At 45.3% G+C, this 10737-nt stretch overlaps 1 protein-coding gene across 2 annotated transcripts in view; it reads right to left on the reverse strand.

Annotated features, from left to right (window-relative positions):
• Positions 1-10737, reverse strand: part of SPNS2 (sphingolipid transporter 2) — a 146446-nt gene that overhangs the window by 28017 nt on the left and 107692 nt on the right. For both annotated transcript variants that reach the window (XR_002096323.1, XM_019511419.1), the window contains exon 9: positions 5581-5679. Coding sequence is in view for 1 of the 2 variants with exons in the window: in XM_019511419.1 (XP_019366964.1) it covers positions 5581-5679 (99 nt within the window). In the remaining variant the exon portion in view is untranslated. The remainder of the gene's footprint in view (positions 1-5580; positions 5680-10737) is intronic.

Here is a 10737-nt window from a genome sequence, read left to right on the forward strand (position 1 = left end):
AAGTTCTTTTTTTCAAGTCTTATTTGTCCATCAGTGTCACTGTTTTATTCCTGACCAGACCGTATCGATCGGTTGACTTTACAGCACAGATAAGATCCTTGAAAGCCACTTCCAAGAGGTTATTGAACCTTAGTGTAAATGGAGCTTGGCTGGATTCCTATGGGAGTCCTTGCAGGCATAGAACAGTATTGTTCCCATATCCTGTACCATCAGATTGGGTTTGCTTAATGAGATTTTATTTAAACATATTAAGGGCCTGATTTTCAGACATGCTGGGAACCCGTAATGCCACCGGAAAGTAACAGAAGCAAGGGGTGCTCAGCAGCTTTGAAGAATTAGTCTCTGAACACCTGGCAAAGATTGTTTTATATTTGGGACATCGTTCTGCTTTTTAGGGCACATTTCACTCTGGAATGCTGCCAAATCAGCACCAGTGGAAGGCTTGTCAGCTTAATCCAGGAAGGAGATAAATCTCGTATCGACTGATCTTCATGGTGCTTAGCTTTCCCTCTCTTTTTCAGATGACAGCCATGATAAAGACTTGGCCATTGCACGCTCAGTAGAAGGGACCTTGTCACCTGGCTCTGCTAGGAACAGACAACTTGTTGAGCAGAAAGAGACTGCACAGAGGAGTTGCTGGTTGGAAAGGAGAGATCCTAGCACTAATTCTTTGGGCAGGCACGCAGCTGAAATCCTATAAGCAGAGCCCTCCTTAAGCCACTGCACCCTGGGTAGGAGCTATTCACTCCTGGGCTAAAATTAGGATTTTATATTAAGATAACACTTTAAATGTAAAACTCTCTGTACTTTGCAGTGGAGATGTAGTAAATGACAGACACATTGTATATGTAGCACACTGCTGGCCTAATTCAGTTTTATCAAGGTGGATTAACTGACCTGTAGAACTCCTCTAGAATAATTTGTTGTGTGGACAACTTTCGGATTTGTTTTAATTCATGTTGGCAGTGGTTGAAGCGAAACCCTAACATGGCATTCTTATTCCAGATTAAGAACCTCCACATGGGGAGCTATTCTGGAATAGTTAAAGTATTTCATATTCACTTGGTCTTGCTCTTAGAGGACCTCACTAGATACACAGGCCCTTACATACAAAGTGACTTCCCATCCATAATTAATAAGCATGTGCATGGCCAGAAAGTCCTTCAAAAATTAGTCTGCTACAAGGCCACTTCAAACCAGGACAAGCAGCCCGTGGAACCTGGAACTCCAATTATAACGTTCATTAAAGAAGTATCCCAGTTGTCGCGTTAACTCATTCTCTTTTGCTGTGCGACTGATCAAATGCTGCTGTGTCTTACTGCAACTCAGCACCAGTGATAATTAACACTGTTCTGCTAACTACTTGTTAAAGGAAAGTAATTAGCATTCTTGCTATTTAGGAAGCTCATTAGATCCAGTTTATCAGCTCACTCAAATAATGGGGCGGAGTGGGGGGGAAGAAATGACAGCTTTACGGTTCAAAATTTTCCCGGAGTTATTCAGGGTCGCACAAACCTTCTTAATAACAAAAAAAAAGGAAAGAAAGGGGGGGAAAAACGGCCACTCAGCTCAGAGTGGCCTACACTGAACCATGAGGTCACTTGCCGTTTTCTCGCCTTGGCCCTGTGGTTCTAGGCAGAGATCATCACAAAGGGCAAGGAGCCCTTTGCCGATGCTGCATCCATCTGCCAGGCAGATAGGCGCACCTGCAAACTGGAGAAGGGGCACACCCCTCCATCCCACGCTGTCGAGATAAAGCTATCAAAAGTACAGGGATTCAAATGAGGTTGGCAGTAGTAGTGGCCATTTGCATTAAAGGGAGGCTTTTTAATTAGATACATGGAGGAGTAGTCCAGGTGAAGGATCAGCTATAACCTTATGTGACACTGGCACTTCCTCTCAAGGGAAAAAAAGCACAAGGGGCAGTCACCCGCTGCACAGGTGTGAAGTCACGTGAAGCAGCATCTCACAGGTTACGCCGCAGAGATGGCAGTGGGGTAATAGCACCGGTTGAATGCAGGAGAGCCTAGGCTGAGAGGAGGTGCAGGGGAAAAAAAAACAGAGCATGAGCCAGCAAGACCCTCTGAACACCCAACTCCATCAAGCCTTGAAACGACAGGAGAAGAAAGGGATGCGGGGCAGGAAAGCTCTGTAAAGCAGCCAGGTACACATGAGGGACAGCAGCACAAGGGCAGCGAGGACAACTTTTGTCAGCGAATGAAATTTCCCTTGCAGATGAAAGGCAGGAGGGACCCTGGCACAGATGCCTGTTTGTTGTCCCCGGCAGGGCTGGAAGCAGACACGAGGATGAAGGAGGAAAGCATTGGTTGTGCTCAGAGGGGGAGCGAGTGCAGAGTGCAGAGTGCCAAGAGCGCAGCCCAGAAAGCTGTCTGTCTGCATGAGTTTCCTGAATCAAAGGACCCTGCCAGAGTGCTGGGGAAAGCTGCTTTTCATGTCTGGCAATGCTGTAAACCCTGGCCGTGAAGACAGACACATCCTCACACACACCAACCTAGAGGCACTTCTAAAGCCTCCCCCTAGCCCATAGCCAGAGATACAGTTCAGAATAGAGGGAGCTTGTGGAAATATGCAGCTGTGCTCTATTACCCGAGTTAACAGTGCACCACCTTCTGCTCTTGCTTACACTTGTTGAACCTTCTTGGGCTTGCAACGTGGTCCAGAGATGACAGCATGAGAGCAGGGGGTTAGGACAACTGAGCTTTATACCAGGCACTGGTTTGCAGTGGGATTTTAGGTGAGCCTCTTAGCAGACCTTTGCTCCAGTTGTCCCATTTACAAAACAGATAATCAAGTGCCTAGCAAGGGTGGGGAAGTGCAAAAGTTCTTGAATGCAAAGCACTGCAGTTGTCAAAAGCCTTGCCACCCGTCTTCGGAGTGCAACAGACCCTATTTCACCAAGCAGGATTGATACAAATTCCACAAGTGACTGCTTGGCAAATATGGAGTCAATTGCCGAGGTGCAGGCACCACCTCACCCAGTGAATGATTGCAAGGGTGCTTTCCATGTTTTATGAATGAGCTGCCAGTACCAATTTACCATAATTGATCCCCAATGCTAGGTAGGTAGTAAAACCTTCTTACAAAAATTACAGCCACCACCTTAATCAAATGAATTTGCATAGCAACTTCATAAGACAGTCTCAGTGCCTTTTACCAGGATAAAACTGCATTCATGTTATCAATATTTAAAGAGCTAGGGAAAGCAGCTACACACAGAGGTCTCTTCCCACTCACTTTTTAAATGCAGAAACACACTGGGCAGTTTGGTTGGCAATACGAAATTGCCTGAGCCTAGAGCAAGATTACAAATGCCCAAGTCTGCATTGCCACAAAGTCTGGAACAAAGACAGATTAAGTCAACCTCCAGTTCTCACTCAAGCAGATGACTTGGGCTCCCAATGACCAAAAAAAAAAAAAAAAATCACCAGGCCTTAGTGTGAAGTGCTTTCTGTACATCAGAACCAGGCTTTAAAATCCAGATGCAGACAAGGTTATTTGGGTAAAACTGATCAGATTCACCCAAAGAACCTTGTCTGCCTAAGTGCTTAGAGTCTAACACAGCTACAACCTACCCCCCTTAAAATCCATACGTTTTATGGGAGCTGATACAGATGGGGATAACTTGTTGAGACAGTCAAGTGCCTGCAATGCTGTGAGTAGCTGAAGTCACCCAGGGAGCCACTCAAGAAAGCATCCCAACTGCTAACACCCAGAAATCAGCAGCATAAGCAGCTGCAATCAGTGGGGGCTTCTGAACTTCTCAAAAGCCTCCATGAGCAAAAGGAGCTTCCTCTGGAATGTATCTCATTAATTGCTAAAAGAAAGAAAACGTGGAGACTGCATCGCACACCCCAGGGTGAGGATGGAAGGGAGAACCCCAACTGTAAGCTCTTTGGTCACCATATTCTTTGCTTGCCTGGCCTTTCCCCCTCTACAGATCTACACCTCGGTATAGTTTAACCACATCCAACACAGTGATGTCCTAAAGCTCCAATTCTTGTAAGAGCCAAAGGGAACTGGACACTCGGCCTCTGTTGGAAGTTAATACGAGATAGGTGTTTAACGCTCAGAGGCTCCCTTGAAAATCCCATCCCTCAACCAAATCACTCTCCCCTGCCCCACCTCCAGGCCTACATACCTCTCTGACAGGGATTTTTATTATTATCTAGGGCTTCATCCTATAGCCCTTACTCAGGCAGATAATTCATACAGTGAGACCTGCAGGTACTTAAAAGAATAAATTGCTGGCCTGCAAATTCAGCAGCGAAATCAAGGGTTCACTCTTTCATTTGAAACAATATTAGCTCTTCTGTATTTTGAAAAATCCCCAGATGACCTTTCTGCCGTCATGCCACAGGGAATACGAGAGCCGAGCCAAGCCAGAAGAAGCTACAAAATACAGGATGCTGGCACCTCCCATGATATGAGAGTTTCCTAGTCTGGTATCTATTAAAACCTATCTTCAACAAAGACAGGATCATAGAAAGCCCAGTATAGCAGTGAGCTTGGCAGACCTTCATCCCATAGTACCCTGGTATCGTTATGCAATTTGCAGGTCAAACAGTTCATGGATTCTCTAGGATTTGGCACACTGGCTTAGGAAACCAAAGATCTTTCTATCACACCAAACAGTACCAGAGCAGCTTTTTTACAGATGAATTTCATTCCATCTACGCTTTTTTTCACTTCACTATTACTTCCTTTTTGGCAACATAAAGCAAAGGGGAAAAGCATTTAATCAGTGAGGCTTGGGAGCCATAATTGTGTGCACACACATCCTGACATGCAATATGACAAAACATAGGTCCAAGACTGCATTTCAGCCCTTCCCTCCTATAATTGCCACCAATATGTTAGCCTCGTTGGCCTCTTCATTACACTCGGTCTCTACCGTCCACGCCTTTTCCCATGAAGCCTGCCAGGCACGAAACAGCCTCTCCCAATTCCTGTTTTGCCAAGACACTATCCTTTCACCATTCAAATCCCCCCTAAAATCGCTTCTACTGCAATGCCCACAAGATTTGAGTCAATCATAAATTTAGTAAGATCATACATATTCATACTCCTAAGTTTCTTCCCACCTCTCAGTTCCTCACTGCATTGAGCTTCCCTTGAGAGAACGACTTGTAAGGCAAAGAATTGTACTTTTTGTGTCTTACAGAGTACCAGAGAGCTGTCGGCGATATAAATGTAAATGTGTATTGTATCGTTCACTTGCCTCAAGGTGATGAAAGATGCAGCTATGAGCTAGGTGGAGCAAAAATTATTTTTTTAAATAGAAACCACAGAGGTAAGAAAGATGGGAACTTACAAAATACTCTATATGCCTCCAGGGTGCTCAGCTGGAAGAAGAGGCCTATGAGTTATCTCTGTGAGATGATGGGCCAAATTACTGTACATTACTGTTAATCTTCAGGAACTTACAGTATTGATAACCTCAGGGTTCCTGCTCCATGGGTAAAGGCAGGGCTTCATTTCCAGATTGGAAAACACCTTTTACAAACCCTCAATTAATAAAGACATCCTCCCCTCCCCTCAAGCATCATGGTGTGCACTTACAAATCCGATCAGGTAGGGGCTGCCAGCGTCTCCCAGAAGGTGCGAGGTGAAGCTCTGCAAGGCCACTGCGGTTGCACGGCGTGTTGGGATGACCACGTACTGTAAGGAAGGAGGCAAACAAATACGGGTGGAAAGTCAAACAGAGAACCTGCCTAGCTGCCCCGAGTAGCTGGGCCACTCCCAGCTCCAGATCTAAGCTGGGCTCTCTTGTCATCAGAGACTGGGAAAGTGACACCAGGGCTTTCAGCAGCAGAGGCAGCTGCACTCCAGCTCTGCACAGGCTGCAATCATGTGGGCAGCTCTGGAGCTTTGCTATCATCACCAGGTTTCTAGTTGCAGACGCTTAGAGAAAGGAGGGTCTCCATCCTGCTTCACCTGCTCCCTCTTTTGGTAATATTTTATGCAGGACTGTGGCTTACAAATGGGCTCAGCATGCAGCCCTTGCAGACTCCCCAGATTCTACCTTCTCCATTAGCTCCCCTCCTCCAGCACATTAGCTCTCCCTCTCACCCACTGCAACCCACGTTTTTAGATGGCCGGTGTTTGCTTTACAGGACATCAAGCGCAACAAGGGCCGCTGTACTAACAGCAAAGACATTTGTCAGGCTCTAGCTTTTGTTGGCATGACTATGAAGGGCAGCACCTCCTCAGGTCTGAGGTCTGCCTCAGATTTTTTTTGTCTGCTTATACTAACAAAAGTTAACGGTGATGCACTGGAGAAATCATCATTGTGCCGTCTGCTCCTACGACCCCGTGACGTCAGGTCAAGCAAAATCAACACGAGTCAGCAGGAGAACAGGAATGAGTATTATTTCCCTGTCAAGGGATCAGAGCTCACTGGAAACGGAGCACTGGCCAACGAGGCGAAGCCTAGGTTGTGGTCTGAGATTTATCACGGAACGATAAATTTAAGGGCAGAATGGACAACTGTCTACCGATATCTCATGCGCAAAGCCTGCCAAAGAATCTCACCCAATTCTTTCTATATCCAGCCCGGGGATTCTGGCTCAGCATCTTACAGAAAGCGAGTGAGTCTGGATGGAGCAGTTATGAGTGACGAAGGATCTACCATGTCCCTAAACCCTCAAATGCCTCACTTTAACTTGTAGCCATTGAAGGTGGCTCTGTCTGGAGTAAACAGTTGTCTACATACCAAAAAAAAAAAAAAATCACATTTCAACCTTCTCTCTGACAAAATAAAGAGGCTGAACTTCTTTAGTCTCTCATTAAAGATAAGTTTTTCTAGACTTCAGCTCACTCTTGTATCTCCCTTCTCAACCCTTCTGGGTTTATCACCCAACAATGGAGTTGTGCTAGGGATGAATGGGTCTTTGCTGATTCTCTTTACCCTGAGCTAATTGCTCCAGCCTAACACACGTCTGGAATGTGAGGCAATGTTTTAATGCCACATCATTTCCTCCTAAGGGAGGAGAGGTGTAGTTACCATCTCCCTGAAGTGGAAAGAGAAGATCGTGCGAGGGGAAAAAACCTCGAACGAATCCACAATGCAAAAGACCCCATGGGGGAAAGGTCTCCTTGAGGGATGACCGATTTCAAACACAGTGGCTCAGAGGGTTTAGGAACAGCACGTAAAAAAAATAGGACTTAGCTGCCTTTGAAAATTGGAATGCTCTGGAGTTATGGTGGACTGGATGGAGCTGCAAATGCCACCGGCGTACGATGATCCAACAAGCTACTCAGACAACTTTGTTAAGCTTTTGTAGTTTAGCACCACGTGAGCTAGTAGACAGCAAAATGTGACAAGTTCCCCAGCTGCATCATGGCTATAATAAGTATACAGAGCCCTTCTACAGCACCTTTTATCCAAGGAACTCAAAGACACGCTGAGTGAGGCTCCCAGCACGCCTGTGGTGGGAAGATGGGTTACTGTTGTTCTACAGGGAGGTAAAGAAATGCACAGAGACTGTCCACAGGTCACACAGAAAATCAAGAGTGGAACTAGCAGTGGAAACCAGATATTGCAGCTGTCTCCCCGTCTCCCTATTGCTAGCCCATGATACAGGCGCAAGGGCACTGGGCAGCCTCCAGGTGAATTCCAGTCTAACATCTCCCCCAGCCAAGACTGCACGGGTGTATGTGGAAGTGGTCTAAGTGCGCCTGCTTGAAAACGACGTCTTTGAGGATATACAGGAAGACTTTACCCTCCAGCAATCGTACGCGGATGGCCCCGAGGAAAAGTTAGTTTATGTTAACAGTTTTCTTGTCTTAAGCTGCAGGTGGTGTCAGAGCTGGAAGAGAAACCCAGACTCCTGACTCTCAGTCCTTTCCATACGGTTTGCCCTTTCTAGCAAAAGGACAAAGGCAAATACAAATGTATAGGCCTGAAATTAAAACTTGCTTTTGAAAAATGAGTACCAGTAAATAAGTGTCACTGGGAGAAAACTGTGTCCTGAACATTAATTATTCTTAAAAAAAATGCAGCTTTGCAAATAGCAATACAACTTCCAGTAAGACTTTAGCCTTCCCTAACTAATTAAATTATTGATGGCCAAAACCAGACTGGCTTTATAATGCCAAATACATTTATATGTCTAGTTTGAAGTCCTAGCGAAAAAAATATAATGCAGCCACCAAATGAAACATTACACTTTTTCACCTACTTTAAATAATATTGGGAGGGGGGAAATGTTGTTCCTGCTTAAAGGGTATTTTATTTTGACAGAGAGGAAATAGCTGGTAGTAAACATTAGCTGCTATTCTAGGGAGGATAGCAGTAAATTACAGATCTGAACTGCATTTCGATACTAAAATAGAGCCAAATTCAAACCATACACAGGCTGGTTACAACATCCCTGCAGAAACCAGAATCCGAGGGGAAGAGCGTGGGATTGTCCTGGCTTGTCTCTCCAATTCCAGGTTGGGAGGCACACGTCATACAGGATGTGTGGGGAGGCTGACAAAGCAGCTCTGGTGAGCCTCACCTCTTTAAATAGAGGTTTGGAAAGGCCATGGTTTTATTACGGACGTTCCTTTCTCCTAGCGAAGAACTGCTCTTTCCAGACATTGTGTTCCCCTTGCTCAGTTTAATGTTAAGCATATCATATCTATGGACAAATGCCCTTCCTCAGTTAAAAGGTCACTCCAAAACTCTGAATTGCGGGTGCTAGCTCTTTTAACTCTGAAAGCAAGCCCATTGTTTTAAACTTTAAAGCATTGCTGCTGATTTGATGTTTGCGCTGGGACAGATAGGAAGCTCCAGAATACTGCATGTTGAATTAGTTCAGTATCAGAGGCAAGGAAGGCCTGAGCCAGCACCGATCTGGCTGTTGAGAGTGTTATGGAGCTGTTAACTGTCCAAAATTTCTTGGAACTATCATTCGAGAGGAAGGAAAAGTCTTGATCCAAAAGCCCATTACAATCAGCGGTAGTTTCTTCCCTTGACTTCAGTGGGCTTTGGAATGGGCCCAAAAGACTAAGAAAAATACAATAGAAAAATAACGTCTGCTTATTTAGATTGCAAGCAAAAAGTACTGGAAACTGGCTCGACGTGGCCAGGGAACAAAACTTACCCCAAGGGCTGAGAAACACATAAATGCTGTCTTTTAGTGCAGATCCCCACCTCCCAACTGATTCCAAGAACATAAATAATGTGATTTGCAAGGAGGTCTGAAGAGCCTAGATTGCATGGGTAGCCAAAGCTGTTTCTGAACAATGCTGCTTCCGCTTCAGATGCTCCCACCTTGCTCTCACTTGATGGACTGCCAATATTTTACTTGCATCCAAGCTATAAAGACTTGAAGAAGTGGTGAAGGAGGAAGGGCAGGCTGTCCTTCCAAACAACTCTGAAGATGACTTCGGGACACACTCCAAAGCAGTGAGAATGCCTTCAGGTAGGTTCTCTATGATCAGAGCTTTGTTGGCCTTTCCAAGGTAGGTCTGTACAACTGCATATACTTATTCTACATCTTCACTTAATCTGACCCTAGGGAACCCCATCCATCACAGACCGCCTCTACTACTAATCTGGACGGCTGAAGCAAAGCAGCTGTGATACCTATATGCATTCATACTGTATTTACTGCAGTGATATATATCCCAGTCATCTTACACCTGTTTCAAACCTGAAGACAACATTTGGATCTACAGCATTAATTAGAGGCTGCACTTCCCTATAGGCAGCACCGGGCTGTTTTAGGGAAAACCTGCCAAAAAATATCAGAAGTATTTTGACAAGGTAAACATGGGGAATTGGTCTTCTCTGTAAGAGACCCATCACTTTTTGAATCTGGCCTGGGGTTCAGTAGCTAAGCCCTCACTTAGCCATTGACACTGGATCTTGCACAGGAAAATTACCAAGCCAGCACCAACCTTCTCTATTCCTAAAAGCTGCCATGGAGGAGAAATGCTTTTCGGACCAGACAGTGCAGAGCACTCCCTGGTATCACCTGTGGTTGAAAGTACGCAGCTTCTCAGTGGCAGGAAGCCACCTTTCTTCCTGCTGTCTGATGCACTGCAGCTCATTCATTACTGCTGTTACAAGGCAGTTTTAATGCTGCTTTGGGGTTTGGGTGACTTTGAGACCAATTTGCAAATCTGGCAGATAAAATATGTTTCATAATTAGTATCCTCTGTAAGAAGTCCCCCCAGCACCCTCGCACAAGCACGTGCCTTGATGGAGATTTGGAGAGTTGCACCCAGGAGAATAAGATTTGTTTTGTGAAAATCTGCTCTTGGAATAAATATCAGCCTTTCAGAACCCCAGAAAACAAAGCACAAGCAATCCTGCAGCACAGAGGGTCTGTCATATCCAACTCATTATGGTCTTTCACAGGCCAGCTAAATCCATGAGAGCAGCAGGGCAAGCGATGCGGGGAGCGAGCTTACAAGAGACAACCTTTAAATATTAAAATAACAAGCAAATGTCCCAGCATTGCCAAGGAACTTGGCACCTGAGCCTGCACACTGGTGAGCTGTTCTGCAACTCAGAGGATTGGACCCTTAGGCAGTCATGAGATCTGTAAATCCTTTTCAAAAGCCCTAACTTGGCCTAATTCTACCACTGAAGTTGGAGAGAAATTCCCATGGACTTCAGTGGGAGCAGAGTTAAACCAGTGCTGAGAGCTTCTGGAAAACATCTTTTTTCTTTGAGTCTCAGTTCCCCCCCCCCCCTTTTTTTTTTTTTTTTTAAAATTTTTT

This window comes from Gavialis gangeticus, unplaced genomic scaffold, assembly GCF_001723915.1.
Source record: "Gavialis gangeticus isolate Ggan-Ray unplaced genomic scaffold, GavGan_comp1, whole genome shotgun sequence".
Classification (NCBI taxonomy): Eukaryota; Metazoa; Chordata; order Crocodylia; family Gavialidae; genus Gavialis; species Gavialis gangeticus.